Genomic DNA, 25,136 nt, shown 5'->3' with positions numbered 1-25,136 from the left:
CTGCTTATTGGTGCCATAATAGCACCATGCTTAATGGCAATTTTTGCTTTATGGCGCCCACAGGAACGGAACCACTGCCAATAGCTGGGGACCACCTGTATACAGTAAACCCCCATATTCGCAGACTCCAGATTTGCAGACTCAGTATTCATGGATTTCTCTCGGGAACATATACCCCCATTTTTTGCAAAAAATGCGCCTATTTGCAGTATTTTTCTTTGAGGAAATATCCACAAATTCCGGCTTTTTTTTATCAATTTCATCATAAAATGCACTTTTTGTGATAAAACTATGAAAAAAACAGGTATAGACATTTTTAATGGGTTTTTCATGAGTTTTAACTAACAAAATAGGATGTTTTAAGCATTTTTATAAGGGTTTCAACTATTCGCGAGTTCTAGCAATTCGCGGGAGGGTCTAGTACCCATCCCCCTCGAATAAAGGGGAACACACACGCATATATATATATATATATATCTATATATATATATATATATATATATATATATATATATATATATATATATATATATATATATATATATATATATATATATACAGGGTTCCCCCCCGTATTCGCAGGGGATGTGTACCAGGGACCCGCGCAAATAGCGCAAACCCGCGAATAGTAAGAGCTCCCCTCTAAAAATGCCCATATCTGCCTATCTTGAAAGTTCAAATACCAAATGCATACTTAAAGTATCATCCTACATCAAAGATACCATTGAATTGGTATTATTAATATCATTCCAAAGTCATCTTAAACATTTTACCATTAGAAATATATAAACAGCCAATAACAGAGAGAGAGAGAGAGAGAGAGAGAGGAGAGAGAGAGAGAGAGATAGAGAGAGAGAGAGAGAGAGAGAGAGATATTGCATAAAAAACCATTAAATTTGTTGACTATTGTATGGCACTGTTACTCAACAAATTGACAGCTTCCCAGCTCTGATCGTCTCTGGAGTTATGAGAAGGTAGGGAAATTGATAAAGAAAAAGACGAAGGGAAGAATTTTAATTTGAAGTTAGTTATATTATTATTATTTGAAAATATTAATAATCACATGCATCTACCATGAAAATTCTCTTATCACAGTAAGAGAGAGGAGTTATCCTTAGGTAAGTGAAATGGAAAGGTTTTATCTCTTTAAAATACTACCACATACGAATTTTGTAGTGACAGTTTTTATTATTATTATTATTATTATATTATATATTATATATTATTATATTATTATTATATTAATTATTATTATTATTATTATTATTATTATTATTATTATTATTATTATTATTATTATTATTATTATTATTATTATTATTATTATTATTATTAACAACAACAGAAAATATCAATAAACATTTTACATACTACAGTGGTACCTCGAGATACGAAATTAATCCGTTCCGAGGCGGCCTTCGTATCATGAGTTTTTTGTATCTTGGAACACATTTTACATGTAAAATGGCTAATCCATTCCAAGCCCTCCAAAAACACCCCAGTAAATTATATTTCCAGGCCTAAAACACATGTTCTAGGGTTACAACGCCGATCCGACGAAAGAAATATGACTCCAAAAAGGCAAAATACTGTACATACTTGAGTAATATTCAACTGCACGTAATGTTCAACCCCATTTTATTAGGACTTTAGCATATGTCCCTTAGCAATAAGCCTAGCCTATGTTAGCGGTTGCTACTGTACCCTAGTCTATGATTCTGACATCTAAACCTAAGAGCTAAAAGCTTAGAATATGCCAATAAAATGTATAAATAATCAGTATGTACTCATTTCAAATAATTATTAATTAATCATTAACTATAATACACAAAACAAACAAAAAACAAACCTTCCAATCGATTGTTTACATTCAGCTCTTACCCGTCTTACGAGTATCGAACGAGCGCCAAGCAATCATTTTTCCTAGCACACAGTAAGCCATAAATTGTCATTAGTATCTCTCTTCAACTAATGAAACTACCAAACAGTACAATAACCATTCATTTCTATTCTTTATTCTATCTTTACCTAATGGAGATACCGAGTTCCTGACAGCTATAAAGAAACATACGTATACGTAACGTAATAATAAAACCAGAAGAATTCTAAAAAATACGTATTTGTTGGCAGTCTGATTTATTTTATATTTTATGATATCTAATTCACAATTTTTTTATTAAATGTATTGCATGTACTCATTTCAAATAATTATTAAGTAACCATTAACTATAATAAACAAACAAAAAAAAGCTTCCAAACGTCTGTTTACATCCAGCACTTACGAGTATCGAACGATCGACAAGCAATCACTTACACAGTAAGCCATAAATTTTCATTATCTCTCTTCAACTACTGAAACTACCAAACAGTATAATAACCATTCATTTCTATTCTTTATTCTATCTTTCCCTAATGTTTTTTTATTAAATGTATTGCATGAATAAGTTTTTCAATTTACAGCATCCTTTTACCAATAGATTACTTAAAGCACAAGGGGTAGATGCTGACCAATAGGAGAGCAGGACCTTATGGGGTGACTAGCATCAGGAACCAATGGGAGAGCGGGAGGATGGTGGCAAGTTTACTCAGTTGGCGGCGCGGGAGTTTTAAAATTGTTCTCGGTGGTCCGGGCGAATCTCGGGACTTTACAGCAACAACCTTTCGTATCTTGAAAACTTTTCGTATGTAGAGCAGTAAAATTTTTCGCATTGGCTTTCGTATCTCGAGTTTTTCGTAAGTAGAGCCTTTCGTATCTCGAGGTACTACTGTAGTACCATAAAAATTCTTTCATCTCAGTAAAGAGAGAGAGAGAGAGAGAGAGAGAGAGAGAGAGAGAGAGAGAGAGAGAGAGAGAGAGAGAGAGAGAGAGAGAGAGAGTTATTCTTAATTAAAAGAGTGAAATGGATAGATTATTGTATTTCTTTAAAATACTATCACAATATGAATTTTGTAATTACAGTTATATTAATATTATTACGTATTATTATTATTATTATTTTATTATTATTATTATTTTAAAGTATTAAAAACAAATAGTACATGTACTATAAAAATTCTCAGTCACAGTAAATGAGAGAGAGAGAGAGAGAGAGAGAGAGAGAGAGAGAGAGAGAGAGAGAGAGAGAGAGAGAGAGAGAGAGAGAGAGAGAGAGAGAAATTGCATGAACACTTGGTGGCAACAACACAACAGCTCCTCCCCCTCCGTCTCATTACTTGATATGTTTGACAGTTTTAGTACCTGGAGTTTGAGAGAGAAGACTGGGATTTCCTTCATTCTTACATAATTTTTCAAATTTATAAACTAAAATCTTACTAATTCACTTTAGTATTTTCTTTAATGAATTGATGTTATTGCTGTATACATTAATATTAATATTTGAAAATATAAAACCAATCATTTATCATACAAAAAACCATACATCTCTGTAGAGAGAGAGAGAGAGAGAGAGAGAGAGAGAGAGAGAGAGAGAGAGAGAGAGAGAGAATTATTATTTTTACTATGTGATATCATTTAATCTTAACAAACTTACTAATACAGTATTAATCAGTATCAATATTTGAAAATTAGTAAATCATTTTGTACCATAAAAATGCATTTAGTCTTGAAAATAACATCAAAATACTCTCATTGGTGATGATTTTTGCCGGAAAATCCTGCGAATAGGCGAATACCCCACAAATAATGGGTAGATATGGTCCAGAGAGAAATCCACAAATCAGTGAGTCCACGAATCCTGAGAACGCGAATACAGGGGGAACAATGTATATATATACAGTGGTACCTTGAGATACGAAAGGCTCAACTTACGAAAAACTCGAGATACGAAAGCAAATACGAAAAATTTTACAGCTCTACATACGAAAATTGTTCAAGATACGAAAGGTTGTTGCTGTAAAGTCCAAGATTTGCCTGGACCACAGATAACAATTTTAAAACTCGCACGCCGCCAACTGGTTCCTGATGCTAGTCACTGCCATGAGATCCTTCTCTCCTATTGGTCAGCATCCCTCCCATGATGCATCTACGTAGCGGCGTGCTTCTTCAGCCACTGCACGGCATCGTCGGTATCGTAAGCACGCAGTATTCGTTAGTTCCAACGATTTCGTTTATTAACGTAAATTCGTTAGTGATTTTGTTGTAGTACACTTTATCGTGTTGTGTGAGAACTTTACTACATACGTATACGTACTACATAACATAATTACGTACAGTATATACATAGTCATGGGTCCCAAGAAACTTGAAATTCACGGAAAGAAGAGAATGATCTCTTTGGAGACGAAGATGGAGATTATCAAGAAGTATGAAGCTGGTATGCGATTGAGTGTGGTCGCCAAGGAATATGGCCGAAATCCGTCGACAATAGGCACCATCCTTAAGTAGAAGGATGTCATCAAACCAGCTACACCTTCCAAGGGCGTCACTATTTTGTCCAGCAAGAGGATCCACGTGCACGATGAAATGAAAAAAGGCTTCTTCTTGTCTGGATAAAAGACAAAGAAATCGCTGGCGATACGATAACGGAGACAGCAATCTCCCAAAAGGCCAGCGCTATTTTCAGCGATTTGATTGCACAGGCCGAAGACGACGGAGGAGAAGGGACATCAACGCCAACCCCAGACCTTCAAGGCTTCGCATGGGTGGTTCGAGAAATTCCGTAAACAGACTGGCATACATTTGGTGGTGCAGCATGGGGAGGCGGCCAGCTCGGACACGAAAGTGGCTGAAGCCTTTATAAAGACATTCGACGAGATGATGATCAACAAAGGCTACAGTTCTCAGCAAGTCTTCAACTGTGATGAGACTGGCCTTTTTTGGAAAAAAATGCCTCGTCGGACATACATCACACAGGAAGAGAAGAAGCTACCTGGGCATAAGCCTATGAATGACAGGCTTACGCTCGCACTTTGTTCCAACGCCAGTGGGGATTGCAAGGTGAAGCCCCTACTTGTCTATCATTCCGAGACTCCTCGAGCCTTCAAGGCCCATAAAATGCTTAAGGAGAAGCTTCCAGTAATGTGGAGGGCTAATGCAAAAGCCTGGGTAACAAGCCTGACAGTGAAGAAATTCTTGGAAGAGAAATGCCTCCCTCTGAAATGCCATTCTGGTGTTGGACAATGCCCCTGCACACCCTCCTGGCCTCGGGGAAGATATCCTAGCTGAGTATTCCTTCATCAAGGTTCTTTATATTTCACCTAACACCACCTCTCTCCTCCAGCCCATGGACCAGCAAGTAATATTGAACTTCAAGAAGCTGTATACGAAACATCTTTTCAAGAGATGTTTCGACATCACCGATACCACAAACCTAACCTTGCATGAATTTTGGAAGGAGCATTTCGACATCGTCATAAGCATCCGACTCATCGACCAAGCTTTGCAGGAGGTTTCAAGGCGAACCTTGAATTCCTCGTTGAGGAAACTCTGGCCTGATGCCTTATCCGCCCGAGAATTCGAGGGATTCGACGTGGGCGAAGCTGGTGCTGCAGATTCAGGAACAGTTGATGATCCTGAAACTGTTTCGCAACCAGATCTTGACGAGATCGTTGCACTCGGCAAGTCCATGGGGCTGGTTGTTGACGAGGACGACATCAATGACCTTCTCGAGGAGCACCAAGAGGAGCTTACGACGGATGGCCTGAAGGAGTTGGAGGCCATGCAACATAACGTCGTTCAAGAGGAGTTCTCTAGCAGCAGCAAGGAGGAGGACGACGACTCTATGACAACGGCAGAAATCAAGGATGCTCTAGCTGCTTTTCATAAGGTGCAATCATTCGTAGAAAAGAGACACCCCGAAAAGGCTTACACAGGTCGTATGCTTGCACAGTTCGATGACGTGCCTGAGTCGTTTCAGGAACACTGTCAAAAGTAGGCAGAAGCAAACTTCCTTGGATAGTTATTTTTTAAAGAGACCTTTAGTAGGAGTAGTAAGCAAAAAGGAAGAACCAAGTGATACCATAAAACAGAAAGTTGAAAGTGGTAAAAAAAAAAAAAAAAAAAGTAAAGTATAAAAAAGTAAAAAAAAAATGTAAAAAAAAAAAAAAAAAATTAATTTTAAGTTTTTTTGTAAAGTTGAGTGTTACAATTTTGTTAATGTGTTTCGTAAAGTTTAGTTTATGTTTTCCTTGCATTTTTTTGTGTTTCGTAAAGTTAAGTGTAGTACGTATCTGCCGTTTGTCCTCCTCCTCTCTCACCACTTTCGGAGATAGCCTCACTCGAAAGGTATGCTTCCACATTTTACTACATACGTACATATGTACGTACAGTATTTCTTGTATACCATGTACACTAATACACTTTATTTACAGGTACATTAGCAGTACGTATTAAGTTAGGTATTGAATAGTCCAAATTGTTGTAGTATTTCATTGTTTATAGGTCAATTTAGCTTTATTATGAAATTTACTGGGGTGTTTTTGGAGGGCTTGGAACGGATTAGCCATTTTACATGTAAAATGCGGTCCAAGATACGAAAAGCTCTTGATACGAAGGCTGCCTTGTAACGGATTAATTTTGTATCTCAAGGTACCACTGTATATACTATATACGTATACAGGCAGTCCCCGTGTTATGACGGGGGTTCCGTTCTTGAGACACGTTGGAAGCCGAAAATCTTCGTAGGCCGGAACATCGTCAAAAATCCTAAGAAAACTTTACTTTCAATGCTTTGGGTGCATTGAAAATTATATAAACTGCATTTTTATTGCATGTTTCATAAAAAAAGCTTCAAATATTGATTATTTTGCATTTTTGGTGTCATATTTCTTCTGCCAGATCAACGTTGTAGGCGTCGTAACCCTGGAAATAACTTCTGATGAATATAATGTCGTAAGCCGAACCCGTCATAACTCGGGGACTGCCTGTATATATATACCTTATATATATGTATATTAAAAACTATGAACTGGTCCACAGTCCAAGTGTTCATGTATCACTTGTGACTTTTAAGTAATATATAGATACAGTAAACCCCCCAGCACTCTCACTTATGATTTGCAGACTCACCTACTCACAGATTATTCTACCCATTACTATTTGCGGAAAATTTGCTTATTCTCAGTATTTTTCACTGGGAAATATTCACAAATTACTACATTTTCATAGTTTCATGACTAAATGCACTTTTAGTTATAAAACTATTAATATACTTAGGTATAAGCATTTTCAGAGATTTTTTCTATTTTATAAAAATATACAGTTCTAAGCATTTTTAGGTATTTGCAGATTTTAGCTATTTGTGGAGGGATCTGGTACCCATTCCCACAAATATGGGGGTCAACAGTACTTCAAAATGCAAACTGATTCAAAGTCCAGATGTAAATGAATCACTTGTGTCTTGTATGTTTTTATTTATTTTTTATTTTTTTTGGTACTTGTAGGACTGTTTTGATATACAGGCAGTCCCCGGTTATTAGTGGACTCAGTTAACGGTGATCCGGTTTTATGGCGCTTGTCTACCGCCATAAAATCGGTGATTTATGGCACTATAACAGACCCGAGTTTCGGTTATCGGTGCCATAAGGTGCTAATAATAGAGTTATGGCGCCATAACATACTTAACAGGGGTGGCATTTACTGAAACTCGGCGCCATAAATCACTAAGTTTCGGTTAATGGCAGTTTTCGCTTATCAGCACCCCGCCGAGAACAGAACCCCTGCCGATAACCGGGCACACCTGTATTTTTTATGTTATCTACAGTTTATCATATTAATTATGATAAGTTCCTTAATTTTCCACTTCGCCATCCTTTTCTATATACTACCTAGTACTTACTTTACTGGCTTAAATTAGTTGTTTGATCTACCTACTTTTTTCTTACATATTTATATCATATCTATATCTATACATACATGTACACAAATGGTTATATATAGTATGCACACCTATGTACATTGCACTAAGTTTAAAACAGCAAAATAACTAGGTTTCATACATTGCTAACCTGTGAGAGAGTGGAATGGTTGCATAATTAGCTAAAACAGATCCCACTCCTGTATCGCTATCCTCTCTTGTCTGCGCTGCAAAAAGTTTCATGTTATGCATACTGCTTGATCCTGTCAACCCTTTACCTGCTAGAGGGAGAAGAAAGAATGAAATATAAACACTATTTCTATTGTACTTCTATTTCTAGAATTTCTACAAAAACTCTTAATTTAAAGGTTTACGAAAATCTTTAATCAAAGGTTTAGCATACCATTGCCTACAAACCACCATTTGTGCTGATGATACTGAGGTCATAGTTTGCTTAAAATAAAGGTATTGATGGAAGTGTTTTTCTGTCACTAATTGGTAAGAAAACACTTTGGCAATCTGTTGTTTTAGGGAGCATTGACAATGAGATTCCTGTTAGCTATTCAGGATGTCATATACTTTCACTTAGCCCAAAAATATGAACTTAAGCCTTAAGCTTTAGACCCAAAGACTTCTAAAAATGTATATTTCAAGATCAAATTTCTCCTCTAATAATTGATCTTTATCAATGAACTTGATACAACAATGCAGTCTTAAATAAACAAGTGATAAAATTATCTTATGTCTTGGTTAAAATCATAAATCTACCTCTCAGAAACAAAAGGCTAATTAATTAATCAAAATTTAAACTTTCAAGATATAAAGACCACTGAAAATGGATAAAAATAAATAAGAAGACAGGTTTTAAAAGTAATTATTTGTCTTGAGTTACGGCCAAAGTTTTCAATTTCATCAAACTCATCCTTAAGCAAATTTATGTAATGTACTGTATGGTATCATGACAAATACCCAGATATTTTTCGGCTTTGGATATTAATATCCAAACTTTCAAGCTATTCAGAAAATTCTACCCATGTTTTATAAAATACCACTAAAAATGGATAAAAATAACTAAGACGACAGGTTTTAAATGTAATTGTTTGTCTTGAGTTATGGCCAAAGTTTTTAGTTTTATGAAACTCATCCTTAAGCAAATTTAAGTGCGTATTGCAATATAAGGTATCACGACAATTACCCATTATTTTTCAGTTTTGGATATTAATATAAAATTACATTTTTTTCACAGTGACCCAGAAATATTAAATCATACACATACCGTATATACTCGCATATCAAGTGACTTTTAAAGACCTAATTTTGGAGCTAATTTTAAGGGGGTCACATCATACACGAGATATAAAAGTTAGCGTATGTAATATTCACATATACTAGTAAACATAATGAATATGCATCTATTCCTTAGATTTTTTAAAAAGTTATGGTGTAAGATGACCGAGCGCGAGTCCTACTTTCCAAATTGTTAAACCCACGAAGAATATCAACAACTTTCGAAAGGGAAGACAAAAACTCTTGTGTGTCTCCTTCCTCCTGCTCTGGCAATGGAGGCCAACGACAAGAAGGATGAGTAGGCTCCTCTAAGGCACCTTCCCCACCAAAATTAACGGAAGGGTTAGCAGCCAAACAGCCCGAAACCCCAACTAACCTGTCTGGGCTGGTCCATGTGTCGGCTTCCGAGACGAACCCACTATAACACTAAGAACATCACTTACCTCAACAGATGACTCAACATGTCCATGAATGGTCACAGGCATGGTAGACATACGTACGTGAGATGGGGGGGAAACCCGAACACTCAAGATTGAAGGAGAATCCCCTAGAGTCGAACTCTTGGAAGCACCAGTGAGAGAGGTAGCCAAACACTCCTGCTGCACCAACTCTGTGCTCACTACCTTCGACCACTTGACAGGCGCCTTGAGATCCTTAAGGCGACAAATAGGCCTTGGAGAAGAAGGAACACTTACATCACGTGCATGGGCAGGGGAGGTTGCAACACGCTAGTCCTGTGCATAGACGGGTGGGGGTGGGGGGGAGACACGCCCGTGATTTGAGGCAGAGGACGAAGCATCCCCTACAGATCACACACAGGAAGGAGCACTAACACTGCCTGAAACAACAGCACTCTTGGGAAAACGTCTGCGTTGTTCCTCCCTCGTAGGCAAAGGAAAGGCAAAGTCCTTAGCCTTCCAACGCTTGATACGCCAATGGGGCGTAGGGGGGAAGAGGGAGAGGAAGACAGCACTGATTTCTTATGCACACTCTTCTCAGTAGGCAGGGACGAAGCAACACGTTTCCTACCAGTCCTGCCAACTGATAAGGCAGCCAACTTCATATCCAAAACAGAGTCCAACCTCTGAAGCATTGCCTGGCATATGACCTCAGACTGATGTGCCAGAGAAGGCTCCGATGAAAAGGAAGGGAGACGTAGCAAACTGGGTGGCAGGGATGACGTCACGGCTGAGAAAGGCAGATCAGAGGAGACGACTGTGAGACGTCATCGATGTGAGTGACGTCACAAGTGTTGGTGATGTCACGGCTTCCCCTCGGTGCGAAGGGGAATCAGAAGCCACTGGTGGAGGAATACACAAAGACGGACCCCGTGACGTCATCAACGGGGCTGACACCACAGCGTCACTCCGACTCGAAGAAGTGGCAGCAGACACTGGTGGAGCAATACAAGATGCCCGACTTCTGCTACCCATGAAGACGAGGCCAGGTGGAGGGGGGATGGCCTGGCCAGACCGGGGAGGGGGGGGGTGCAAGCCTCCACAAAATGCGCTAGCAACCCCTCCATGGACAGGGGACCCCCTAGCCCGAGTGTCTTCCAAATCGCCACCATCTTGGACGCCTCCGACTCTTGACGGAGGAGAAGGAAATTTGATGAAAAAAAGCCTCACCCTTCTTGGGAAGAGAAGAAATTGATGAAAAAGCCTCACCCTTCTCGGGAATCAAATAAACTCCCGAGGAAGAAAGGGCTACATTACAAACATTAGCCTAGTGGCCTCCAGATACTTCCAGTGACGAATCAATAGAAGGAAAGGAAGGAGACGCTGGAACAACCCTAATATGGGGGTTGACTACTGCAGGAGACGAAACATCGCGAAGAGGCGAAAAACCTCCCCAAGTAGGAAGAGTTGAAACCCTCTGATGTTCTCTCTTGCCATAAAACAACCTCCAATGCTCCTTAGGCCATGCCTGGCATTCTGTGCAAGGATTTGTGATACTACAAAAATTAGAATGACACCTACTGCATGTTATGTGAGGGTCAGTCGCTGCTGAAGCCAGAAAATGAGAACACAGAAAACCTGGAACTCCGGGGCACATATGCTGATGCTGAGAAGGAGCAAAAGAAGCCATAATATCAGCCAAACACACACACACACTAAACACAAGCGAAACAGGCAATGAACCGGGAAAAGGCTAAGAGAGGTTAACACGACTCTCGCCCAGGCAGTCAAAGAAAAGACTGGCGTAGCAGCGTCGTATTGACCACTCCTCACCCGAACTATGCATGCGTTGCCAGATATCACAAGATTCCTTGCTTTCATCTGGTTTTTAACCGGATCCAGCTAGGTGCTAGAAATTATCCTATTGTTAAGACCGAAGGTTTGTTTGCATATGAACAAAGATGCAGGAAAAGGGGTTAGCCTAACTAGAAAATGGGATAGATAAACAGAAGGAAAAGCCTATTGTAATTTTGTCTCAAAAATTGAACTTGCATATTACATGAGATACATGATCAAATCATTGTTTTAGGTTGAAAATTTGGGGGTCGCATGATATGCAAGATCGTGTGTTACACAAGTATATATGGTACATAATATCTCTTGATTCCCCTCTACATGCAGATTATTACTCTCATTTGAGATTATATCTAGCATTGCTGAAGTCTAACTTCATCCATGTGAGTAATGTGAGATATCATAATCATAATACGATTTTCATCAGGTGCAGTCATCATGCAATCCTAATAACATTTTAGAATTTTCTTGCTTGCTTTCAAAATGAATTTTTACTTATATGTATGTATAATGGGATGTCATTAATTTATTTCATTAAAATCAAGGTAAAGGACTGTAAAAATTACTTTTACACCCATTCATATGTTTGCAATGATTATAAATGACTTCAGTCAAAAAATGTCTCAAAGTACCAATAAATTTAACCTTTCAGTAAATATCTATGTATAATTATCACTGATAAATGCTTATCATAAATTATTTCTCTACATAAATTAATATATATAAGCTTTGAGATAAATATTTTACTAAAAAAACATCAATAAGTGATTAAACTTATGATTACTAACAACAATTTCAGATACAAATATTTGTAACCTCTCCTGGAGAAGGACTTTCCTTTTTAAAAAGGAAGAAGAGTATTTTTGGGCCTTAGTTATTCCACTGAACCTACTTCAAGTGGTACCTTTCATACTGAATACCTACATAAAAATATTACTATACATAAGAAATTAAATGCGATGAACATAACCCTTACATATGAGACTTGCAGCCAAATCTCTAGCAGTGTGTTGAAGTGTAGAGGCCGTTGCTTGTATTCTTGAAAGGGCTACTTGTAAAAGAGCTGCTTCAGTAGTGTGCAGTAATGCTACACAATTGGCTTGACCCCCACATTCTGCTTTTTCCCCTCGACACATCAAATTCAGTTGGTGCAATGTCTCCAAGCAAATCTATAAAGTATTAACCATTATTAATAAATTAAGATTAAAGGTTAATTCAAAAAGTAAAGTGAAAATTATCTATAATAAACTTTCAAATTCTAAAAGCGATTCTCACAACTTATAAGATACCTATCAGCTATCCTTGTCTTCTTTTAAAATTATGGGCTTCCAACTTACTCATTTCCATTTTCCCCTTAAACATTTACAGAACTTCATTCTAGTCAACCCTTCCATCAATAAATTATAGGTATGTGCTACTTACTGTCTATCTGAACTATGTCCATCCACATCAACATCCATGGTCGTGAAAATTACTTTAAGAAATTAATCTGTAAACTAACACTGGATACAGTGGTCCAAGTAGCCGAAAGCATGCAGTAGATAGTGTTGCCAGTAAAACATTGTATAGCACTGCCCTACTTGTAATATTGCAGTACAGTACAGAACTCTACTGCCCATACTTATGTACATTACTGTATTTTCTATAATTACTATTGCAAATTTCCATATACTAAAAAAAAAAAGGTTTAGCATGCAATATATTAGGCTTTGGACTCTGTGACATCAGAGATGTTGTGGAAACATTAGTGATTACTTGAGATTCATTTAATTTTTGGCAGCATCTCCGATTCTGTTATTTGCACTGCTTTACATGAAAAAAGATGATGAAGTATCAGCCTTGAGCGGCGACACTTGATGAAAGAGGAACAAATGTGAACATGAGTGAACATCCCATTATGTTTCATTCCACGATCACAAGAAGACTGAAAAGTTCCTTTACTTTTCAGGCTTGTGATTGTGGAAGTAGCACATACCTATAATCATACAAGCTGTGAAAGGGACTTTTTCACTGAAATAAAGGGAATCAGGATAATTCATTCCAGCCAAGCCAAAAGTTCCCCCTTTTCACATTTTTGTTCTATTATTAATGTGTTTAAAAGTTAAAATGAAGTGTGTAAAGTAATAAAACAGTATTTTATATGATGTAAAATTTTAGAAAAATGTTGTTTCCATGTACGATTTACAAACTGTTAGGTGAAAATGGTGCACGCCTGGCTGGGGGATGGAGGGAGGAGAGACGGGAACCCTTTAAGGAAACCAAAATCGTCGCAGTAGGCAAAGGTTGATAAAATCTATTTTATTGACATTTTACAAGGATAATTTCAAAGGAATCAATAGTGTGTGTGTCCGATTGTATCAGAGAGAGAGAGAGAGAGAGAGAGAGAGAGAGAGAGAGAGAGAGAGAGAGAGAGAGAGAGAGAGAGAGAGAGAGAGAGAGAGAGAGAGGAGATTGTTGACTTGTTTATACTTGGATCTTAGGTGCATGAAAGAGATTAATTATTCCACGATACATCAACTTACTGTTGGCAAATGGCAGAATTTAAAATAAACATGAGGACTTTGTGAACAAATAAGTAATAAGTAAAGAATGGCAGAAATGGAAAGATAGATTGAATAACTTTTCACAAGAAAGTTGTTTAAACAAACAATCAAAGGCACAGAAGCTGAATGCGGCGCCAGTGTGTTTATTATGAAGCAGAGTTACTTTTACAGTGGTATAAAATCGTAAAAAGCAATTGTCACTAGATAGGTATTTTAACGTAAGAAAAAGAAGTGATTTGGGCAAATCAAGTGTAGGTGAAAGAAACAGGCAAATAATCATCCCAGCCCAGCTGGTAAGTCAGTAGGAAGCAGACTCCCATCTCCCCTCTCCTCTCTTTTTTTTTTACTGTATCGCATTTGATGGTTTTCATGTCTTTTCATCTTGTTAAATTTATTGTAAAATAACATTAATTTTTTATGTCAATTGACACTGCTTTTGCATACATATAGTAAACATTTTACTGTTTCTTCTCTCCTCAACAATATCATGACACAAAACTCAAAATAATTTAATCATTATTCCTCAAAATTATAAGCGCTCCCTCCCTCTATCTCAAGTTAGCTTTGCAATGACAAATGATTTTGTTAATTGTTTCTGCTAAATTTTATTGTAAAAAGCTTTATTCTTGCATTTACTTGGTGCTCTGAACACTGGCTCAATTAGGCCTTTTTTTTTTTTTTTTTTTTGTATAGGCAGTCCCCGGTTATCGGGAGGGTGCTGATATAACTGCCATTAACCGAAAATAGGCGATTTATGTCTCTTATGGTGCCGATATCTGGTTAATGGTGCTTAGATATGTTATGGTGCCATAACTCTACTATAGGCACCTTATGGTGCTCATAACCGGAACATGGCACTTTATGGTGCCATAAATCACTGATTTTATGGCGCTAGTCAAGCGCCATAAAACTGGATCACATTAACAGATCCACCAATAAAACCTGGAACTGCTTGTATTGCATTTGATTGTTTCCATAATTTATCACATTTATTGTGAAATTTTCTTTTTTTATGTGAATTGTTTTTGCTTTTACATACAATAATATTTTAACGCTCCATTCTCCTCTCCTCAACATATCAATGCTCCCTCGTTCAGTTTCAAGTCAGCTGCGCGTGATGCACCGCAGTGACGTACGATGTTGTACATCTTTTATGAATTTTATATTGAAGTGCTCTATTCATTTATTTATTTTGTTGAATATGGTTATCATTAAACTATATATTGTAAATAAAAAACACATTAACACAGTTTTTCTTTTAGGACACAGTACGCCATTGAATACAAGTACGTATACACAAGATAATCGGTCAGTTTGAAGTATGAGCATTTGTTCGACAAATGATGCAAAATTTTCTAGAAAATTTCATTTGAAAAACGGAATGTTTGACATAAGAAACGTTTGATAAATGAGGTAACACTGTTAGCAGGATTTTTATTTCCTTCAATGTTTTTATACGACAATACATGTATGTAATGCATAAATGTTGAAAAATTCAGTTTTGAAAGTTATGTATACCCTGAAATAAGCTTAACTGCAGTACATTATATAGGTTTAACACTGCATTATACATTCATATATCATACCAATACTGGTACTTTACTTATTTAACTATTTATTTAATGATAAATTTAAAATATAAATTGACACTTTTTGGGTCTTCTCCCACCTGCCCAACACCCAAAGCCCCCGCCATGGCATCTGCCCTAAAACATCTCATGGGCCTGGTGATGATGCCTTTTTGGACCCAAATTCATCAAACTGATTAGTGTTGTCTTTGAATGGGCTAATCACAATATGTACAGGCTTTTGTAACTTAGATTTAGTATCTGTGGTGATGTGACTGAATGCATATCAGTTCCTAAATGACCATCTGACACGACAGTATCGGAGGGGATGAACTGAATCAAATTCAGCTTGTTAAATAGCAATTAATGGAGAGTACATAGTGTTTTGCTGAGCATACACCTATCTTGTCAGGAGTTCCACAGTTTAGTATACGTATTCCGATATGTTTATTTTTTCACCCGTGATCTGAATGTTGGTCTAGAAAATTATATGTTGGTGGTCTAGAATATAACAGTGCAGTATGAAAATGATGCAAATTCAGTTGTATTTTTTCTCCCACCAAATTCTTCACTTCAATACATGAGTATTGAGCATAACCAATCACTGTACAATATCCCACTGCAGCCCACTTCATAAAATTGTCAATAATCAAACACAGAAGCACATACAGAAACCATTAAAAATTATATTTCTTTTAATAATTATAATATAAAAATGATATTTCTCTAATAAAATGAAGTTTAATAAATATAGTACTTACTGAGTAGTTACTTTGCTAAGTTGCTCTGATTTAATAATTACTTTGTAAGTTACTTTAATAAAAATTATAATTTTATAATAAAAATAAATTTTATAAATATACTTACCAAGAAATTACTAAATCAGAGCAACTAAGCTAAGTAATTACTTGGTAAGTTACTTTTATAAAAATGAGAAATTATGGAAAATATTTGAAAAGTTAAATTAAATATGATTAATTGGATAATTATGGCAAAAATCATATAATAAATTCCCCACAACTCTTTGGTTATTTAGGAAAAGATTTGGAATATCATAATCAAGCACAGAACAGGAAGTGTTTCTGTTCTGACTCTGCCAGGTGTCCCACACAAAAATAAAATAAAAAGTCAAAACTCACCATATAATGCTTGTGCGGATTTGAAGTCACAAGAGAATTGATAATCCAAGAAAGGATGTCTGTAACATCAGACACAACCAATTCACTCTCACTCTCTCCCGTTACATCATTAACACCTATGCCTTGAACATGAAGGCATTTCTTGAGAGTACTTAAAAGGGAATCTACCAGATGAGCTCTCGTCACCAGTGATACAATCAAATCAGGATTCTGTAAAGAAGAACAGCAGGACTTTGCTTATAACCAAAAACAGACACAAGGCTAAAAAAAATGTGACTCCAATAGATATAATCCGTGAAATTAACCACAAGGGAACAATCAAGAGAGATCAGCATACTAAATGCATTCACAAAATTAATCAATCACAAACATTTCTTGGTTTGACTACTATTAAGTTGGCAAAGATATACTAATTTACCTAGACTGCAGATTTCATGTTTACCATGCTTTTTTAATCCTTAACCAACTGATTTTGTAACATACTGTGCAATAACATAAGTTTTGATCCTAGTTATTATAAATACCACAATTTGATTAATTTTGCATTTGAGAACCAGTGAATTTCTCAGTATCTGATACTCTCATTACCTCATCAAGCTAGTTACCTTAGTTATTAAAGTTTTGCTTAATTATCTCTGGGAATTTTTGCAGAAAAACATGTCTTTTGGAATAGGCAGTGGCTATGGGTCCGGAATTCTGGACATAACGGATCAGCGCTATTGACACGGCACACTACCGGACCATTAAGGGGGGGTTATCAGTAAGGAATTAGTTTCCGTACCTTATTGTTTTGTGCTATTGGTTTGGTCTGTGACCTGCTGATCTTAACTTTCTGTTGTTCCCTCCATGGATGCAGCAGAAATCTTCCTCTGCAAACTGCAAGGCTTGGTTTGCTGTTTTAAGAAGATTCTTTCCAGGAACACATTTTGTGTAAGATGCAATGGCTCTAGTCTCTTCTGTATAGCTGGATAAAATTCATGCATTCATACTCTTGAACAGCTTGCTTTAACTTATCAAAAGTATCACATTTCGCTCCTTTAGTAAATAAAGAGTCTGCCACCATGTTTATGAATCTGTCCACATTCACAATAATTCCCAGATATTTACAGAAGTCTAATGCATGCACAGTAAGTTCTGTACCAATAATACTAGTTGTAGGGGCATGGTAGCCTGCCGTACCAATAGCCACTTCATTTGGAATAAATTCATACCAACTTCTGTCACACTTTTTTGACAGCACAAAGAACAGGCATGTCACTCTGCTCTAATTGGAAAATAGCACTCTACTATAGTTTGTCTCTTCATTTTAAGGCTAGGGCATCAATACCCACCCACCACCAACTAACATTATGAATATGAAAAATGTTTCATCAATTTGTATTTTTCATGGCTAACAAACCAGAGGTCTTAACAATAGGATAAATATTCTAGTACTAGCTGAAAACAGGTTAAAAATAATCAAAGTTTGTAAATACAAGGAACCTGTGGCATCTGGCATCCGATGTGTAGCTGAGGTGGAAGCAGGCAAAGAGTTGCACATAATCTCCCTCTCAGATTTGAGTTTACATTATGTATTTAGATTCAATGCATGTTATTATAAACGACTCCTATTACATATGAAGTGAAAAATATGTTCAACATACCTTATGTAGTAGGTCAAGTAAGACCATTAAAGAGTTGTGACAGAGTGCAATATCTTGGCAAGTATTTGGAAGCACTGCCATTAATGGGATAAACATTGTCACCTGAAAACAACAAATCAACTTTTAATAAAATACATGAAAATCTACACCAAAATGACATGCAAGGTAAAAGCATATTATTTTCTGTAAAATTTATTTATTTGGGTTATCATTATGGTAGGTTTAAACAATCTCAATATACATCCAACTTCTACCAAGACAAAATCTTTTTACAGCACATCTGCGGACTTCAATGTAACTAATTAACATAATACCAAGTAATTACAGCCATCGCAGGTAAAAGACAGTACCATTTTAAGAGCTTTTCAAGAGGGTAATCAGTTGCGTATTTACTCATTAAGTATTTTCCCAGATGATTATGATCCTGTCTTTCTGTAAGACAAAAGATTCACCTCAAGGGAAACAAACCACCAACAATCTCTCACCACCTGTATTAATTATAAAGTTTCTTCTTGAACTGATATGTACAAACACAACCAGTTGGTGCGTAAATACCAAATTCAGCAAGTTTTAACAATATTAAGACAATGTACATATTTCTAAAGCCAAATACCAACTTATGTAGTTAGGCAAAAAGAACATCCACAAATGGGTTGATGAAAAAAAAATATTATCCAAATCAGTCATTTCGTTGCCTTAAATGAGAATGCTGGACCAATCAAGAGTTTAGGTTGTGCATCATGCACTATGGTTTTCACCTGGAAGCTGGAGGACTTGCCAGAATGAGACTGGTCATGTCCTATGAAAGAGGACTGGGCAGAGGGAAAGGTCAAGATGCTCACCAGGGCTGTCCAGAGGGTGTATTAAAAAAAATTCAGTAGTGAATGAATTAAGAAATTAGATGAGATGGGGGAAGGGAGCTAGGATAGAGATTACTCAACTACATCAAAGGTGTTTGTTGGAAATGTACCTGAGGTACATAGAGGAGAATACACTGGTATTGCCAATTAACCTCATTTCTGATTGGTCAAATGGTAGGGCGTTTGAATAGAGCCATGGCACCCAGATCCCAAAACTTCCTGCACTCTAACTTAAGTAAAGGCAGTCATCCTCGTATAAGCTCAATGCTTTTCAATAGCTTCTTAGAACCACAAGGCTACTTTATTCTTGGAAGGAGAATGAATGTCAAAAATAATATACCTGTATTGATAGTGGGATCTGGCAAATATTTTCAGACCTCTAACAAGGCATATAAAATCTGCCCTTATGAAGTTATGAGTGAGAGCTGCTGAATTCTAGTTTTTTATGTATAACCTGAGTTGATAATCAACAGAGTTTATTTAGTGAACTGGAAACTTAAGACCAAGGCCATTTTGATAGTCTGTCCCAAAGAAGAGCTTCTCAACCCGAGAACTATGAAAAATCCCATTTAAGATTAGACATCTTGCAAAAGTTACTACAAAAGTCCTAACTCCGGGGAATTTAAGAAAGAATGGTAAAGTTCTGGCTGTACTCCTCAAAGATAAATGACAATCTCACATATTTCTATTATTGAACAATAAAAAAATTGACTTGAAGCAAGAGGGACTGAAAAAAAGTGTCTCTTTCTAAAACATCCATTGGAAAATTCTTACCATTTGGTCTGCAATAATTTGAGCTGGGGGTGCTTGTTAGGGAAGGTTGTCGGGGAAGGTTGTCAATGCATTTTATCAGAAAAACTTCTTGTGAAAGGCGAGAATGCAAATGGGGTCTCTAAACAGATTATGAGAAAACACGCTGAAAAGAGGCTAACATAACAGCCTGGGTTCTGTGGGCATTATGTTGAGCAGTCTACCAGGAGGAGTGGTGATCTGGATACCACTCCTGCTGGAGTTACTCTGGGGTGATGGTGCATAAATCATGACTGTCAAAAATCACCTCTCATGCAATATGAACCAAAAAAGAAATTAAATAAAATGAACTGAGAAACTTGAAAACTTCTGAAAAATCCCAAGAGTGTATCATAGCATCTACTATTGCCTAAATGACCAACACTAAACAAGTCTGTAATATTCTGTAATGTAGTTTTCATGGATTACTTATTTGAAAGGCTTAAGATATAATCTTGCCAAAATCACAGAAAACATCTTCAAAGGAGGCAATAGTATATTTTCTGAATTGGAACAGGACTAACACATGTTAATTCTCTATCAAAATCTTGTTAAAAATTACTTATGAAACAGTATAAAATAATACAAATTACTACAAACCCTAATAGTGAAGTGAATAACACATGGGGTGTTACAACTTACTTGGCCAGGAAGCGCTAAACTTGGATCAGAATCTATTGCATAATCATCAAAGGTAAATGGTCGACCATGAGCAAGAGAAAACACAGCCATGACCAAATGAGATGATGTAGATGTGTGCTTGTACAGCTGCTGAGCCACAACCATTGGAGCATGTTGACGAAGATGTAACACGCGATCCTCATGCGAACATCGTTCTAGTATTGTAGTGAATAACTGCAAAATAACATATATAAACAAATATAAAAATATGTGTATAATCATTATTCCAACCAGAGATAAACCCATTAATATATAAAAAATTAACTATAATAATCAAAAGCACAAACTTTTGAGTCAAAGAATAATTACAGCACTTAATTTAATAAAACAAAAAACACTAGAGAAGCTAAGAAAAATCTGATCTCACCTAAACTATAAAAAGATCAAATAGCAGACTTCAAATGAAAACAAACTATGGTAAAATTTCAATCATCACTAGTAAATTCCTTGATAAGCCTTGAAATTGGATGGACCACATGAGGTTTTTAGTTGGGACTACCTAGACCCAAACTCAACTGCCCCTTCAGAAAACTTGAATTCTATGACCATTACTTACTGCAATTCAAATGTTGATATAAACTCTCTTGAGGCAACATCACACAAGGTAGATATTTATAGAAGAAATTAAAGTTTAATAACAACAGAATGGATATTGGAAAATGTATGCAAGATTCACACATAATATACAAGCTAAGGAAGTGGAAAGGAAGATTTAACTATTCTTGTGTTGTGTGCTTGGTTTTCTATATTAAAAGATCAAAATAATCTTGTTAACTGGTTAGTAGTAATAGGTGTAGTATCATTGGTAACAAACTTTTAGTCCAGAAGTGAATTAATATTAAACATCCCTTGGCAATATAGCATGATACTGTCTGAAGTCTTCCTCTCCAAATAGCATTTGCACTTGATGGTGCACATTTAGTTGATCTATGAATCTGTTTGTTGTTTCAGGGTTACAACAGCTTGTCTAGGGCACCAAGCATTGCAGAAGGAAAACACTGAGGTGCAGGGAGGCTCGCGTGAGTAGGGCCATCAAACAAAGAACTCAAACTTAAGTGTAAATTTTCTAAAATTTCTCACATAAACTTTGCCTTTAACAGTAAAAAACTTAAATCACTGAAAATGACTTGATTTATTTAAGTTTGGTCTCATGAACTGAACTGTTTGATTATGCAGTAAAACATAATATTACTGAAATTAAGTTAGGACCTAAGACACCTGAAACTTTTCAATACCTGATCTTCATTAGATAAGAAATACATAAACCGTATTACAAATAATTATCACTTTGGAGAGCTAGCTATCTTTAAAAGAAAATAATTTTATGTTCCAAATGTTTCAGGCTGTATTTTAATAAGCTTTCTAAAAAAATTACTAGAAATTTATAGCAAAACATTCCTGGACCAAAACACACCAGCAAATAGCTGTTACAAAGTTTAACCATACTAGTTGGTTAACATTGATTCGTGCGGCTGAAATGACATGTTTGGTCTTAATTATACTTACTATCCCCTCTATAGGTTTCTTAAACCTTTATTATTGGCTAAATTGAAAATGGGGATCACTAAAAATTTCTCTGAGAAATTTGTCTTCAAACTTTGCACCTAGTGTTCGTTACAATGAGGATAACCACAGATTTCCTCCAACTTCAAGGATCATCAAATAAATCAATTATCATTAAGATATAATTACACTGTTAATAACATCAATGCAAATATCAGTTTTGATGGTTCCAAAATATGGATAGTTATTAATTCACTCAATAAAAGGCGTCATGTGACAACACTTAAAAGCAAACATAAACTGCTCTCAAGGGCCTCCCAAGGACTTACACTCAAGCCACACACAAAAATCCTGGTCCTCAAAGTCATCAATCTGCCAAAACTGGATCTAGTACTGAAAGGGAACTTTTGCTTCATTCTACTACAACAGTTACTTGAATTCTATGGGTTATAAGACACTTCATACAACTTCATTCTCCATATTTTAAGAGTAATCAGAAATCTCTTTCAAGGTCACTCATGGTTCACTAATAAAAGGTCAGGTACAAATAGGCCCACCCCCAAAATAAATGGAACAAAGATAATAGCAAGAAACTTATAATCTAGTTTTTTAACTTAATCACAGTCAGGTTATGATAAATCAGACCTAGGAAATTATTTTATAAAGGTTTTTACCAAAGACAACTGGCTAAGTCTAGTGGTACTAGTTCTGTGAATATAGGCCTCTACTGAGTAAATACAATATTCGCGCTCTCCGGATTCGCGGACTCACACATTTGCGGACTTCTCTCAGGAACGTTTCCCCGCATTATTCGCGGAAAATTCGCGCATTCACGGTATTTCTATGAGAAATGTCCACAAATTCCTTGGTTTTTTTTTATCAATTTCATCATAAAATGCACTTTTTGTGATAAAACTATTAAAAAAACCAAGTATGAAAATTTTTAGTGGTTTTTCTTGAGTTTTAACTAACAAAATAGGCAGTTTTTAGCATTATTATAGGGGTTCCAAACATTCGCGGGTTCTAACTATTCACGGGGGGGTCTGGTACGCATCCCCCGCGAATACGGGGGGACCACTGTACATTTGTAATAAATACATTTTTAGAATTACATGTCTGTAAATAAAAACCCATGACCTGAGGTCATGGCATTAGGAGGGTCCTACGTGACCAATGCAGATCTAGATTACGCTATGCGCTGTCTGCAGTAGCCTGGTTTAAATCTGTTTAGTAATGTCATCGTTTTGCATTACTGATAACTTTGCACAACAACTTCCATGGGAAGCGGTTGACCTGTTAACCTACGCCGGAAACTTGTAACTTCCGAGCCGGCGGACTACGTATGTTTTTATATGAATCGCTGAGATAGCTAATGTTTCGCTATCGACGTGATGCTCTAAAAGTTCAGTTCTTTACCAGCGATCAAACATATCGGTCTCCCGACCGAACTGTCTCTCTTATTATGGAGTTACAGAATAAAGTTGTTATACCTTTTTCAACTTATCTGTTTGAATCATCTCCTTTAGTTTAAGAAGCACCACTCTACTAAGATATCACATAGGAGATGGAAGGAACCAGAAATACTTACGAATGACAGTCGTAAGGAAAAACAAACAGTCTTTCGCAAAAGCGAAGAGACTAATACATTTGTCTTGGGGACTCGGTAAATTACTAAATAACATGGGCCTCTTTAAACACACCTGTCCTAAGGATTTAGTTAAGAAATAAGAAACATTGAAATGCACCAGAAAAATACCCCCACAAATGAAATACAGCTTATAATTTTAACTTGTTTTTTAAGTATATATACCCTTGCTTCAGGTTGAACTGTACTTAACATCTTGATAGTACTTTGTTCACAGTTCAAGTATTTCGAATTACTACTTGCATCTTATGCAATTGTTTCCTATGCAAAGTTATACTCCCTAGTGTTTATGTAATCTACACTAAAGAATGATCAGCTTTGAACCAATTGCAAAATAAAAACTTTCTAAGAACAAAAATAATATAAAGTAATGCAGAAAAAATTCAAATACGACCTGTTATAATACCTCAAATCTACCTTAATTTTCAGATATTGGTTAAGAAAATAAATAAAACTTTACAGATTACAGCATCAATAAAAATGCAAATTTACCTTAAAAACTGCTGTACGTATGACAGGGTGAGGATGATTCATCATGATTTGAGCTTGATCCATGTATATGGCCTCTGCTAACAATGTGTATCGAGTAGACTCATTTGAATACTTTAGAATCACCTGCAGCAACTCTAACAAACCAACAACCACTTGCATAAGAGTTGAAAGCTCCTCACCACTAATGCTTTCTTCCTCTTCATCACTATCATCTTCCTCAGTTTCTCCAACATCTTCAGTCCATCTAGTGGTTTTTCCAATACACTTAACAATAACTTCAGTTCTGTCACTTCCTGAAGAGTCTGCTGATGGGCTTTCGAGTCTTGGCACCTTTAACATAGAATGTTTGTTATTTAAAGTTTTCATTACCTTATCACAACTTTCATCTAGATTTTGATCAGCACAAACTGCATTTTCAATCTCAACACTTTCTGAATCAAATTTCTGTTCTAACACATCTACCCCTGGAACCACCATGGTAGCCAGAGCTGTGGTTTTCACTAATGAATCCCCATCTACTTGATCTTCCCCAATTTCCACAGGTATTTTTTTTACACCACTAACACCTTCTTTCTCTGCATCATCTGAACTTACTGATGAACTGCTTTCTGGAGTGCTTTCATCCCTAGCAGATGGTCTACCACTTCTGTGAGTCTTAGTGACCTTTCGAACACCATCTACATTACCTGGATTGTCAATTATTATCCATTCCGTTGAGATCTGTGGAGGGGAAAAGTAAATCTATATAAAAAAATAACAGCTGTATGGTGATGCCTGAACATAAACTACTAGACATACCTTCTGAATTATGATGAGGACATGATAGAGAGCTAAACTTTTTCAGGTAATTTTCCTAAACCAGCATAAAGCCTTGACTGCTTGACTAAAATGGATATTCTGGAAGATTACTATAGTTTACAGATGCCCACAACTCACAACCT

At 36.4% G+C, this 25,136-nt stretch overlaps 1 protein-coding gene across 1 annotated transcript in view; it reads right to left on the bottom strand.

Annotated features, from left to right (window-relative positions):
* The window catches only part of LOC135217916 (uncharacterized), a gene marked incomplete in the record, with an annotated part of 536,838 nt that overhangs the window by 104,296 nt on the left and 407,406 nt on the right, over positions 1 to 25,136 (bottom strand). Inside the window, 6 exon segments of the mRNA XM_064254001.1 lie at positions 7,945 to 8,074; positions 12,309 to 12,501; positions 16,583 to 16,792; positions 18,226 to 18,327; positions 20,517 to 20,729; positions 24,196 to 24,915. Of these exon segments, the coding sequence (XP_064110071.1) occupies positions 7,945 to 8,074; positions 12,309 to 12,501; positions 16,583 to 16,792; positions 18,226 to 18,327; positions 20,517 to 20,729; positions 24,196 to 24,915 (1,568 nt within the window).

This window comes from Macrobrachium nipponense, chromosome 9, assembly GCF_015104395.2.
Source record: "Macrobrachium nipponense isolate FS-2020 chromosome 9, ASM1510439v2, whole genome shotgun sequence".
NCBI lineage: Eukaryota > Metazoa > Arthropoda > Malacostraca > Decapoda > Palaemonidae > Macrobrachium > Macrobrachium nipponense.
The sequence above is the reverse complement of the archived record's forward strand: the minus strand, read 5'-3'. Positions and strand labels throughout refer to the sequence as shown.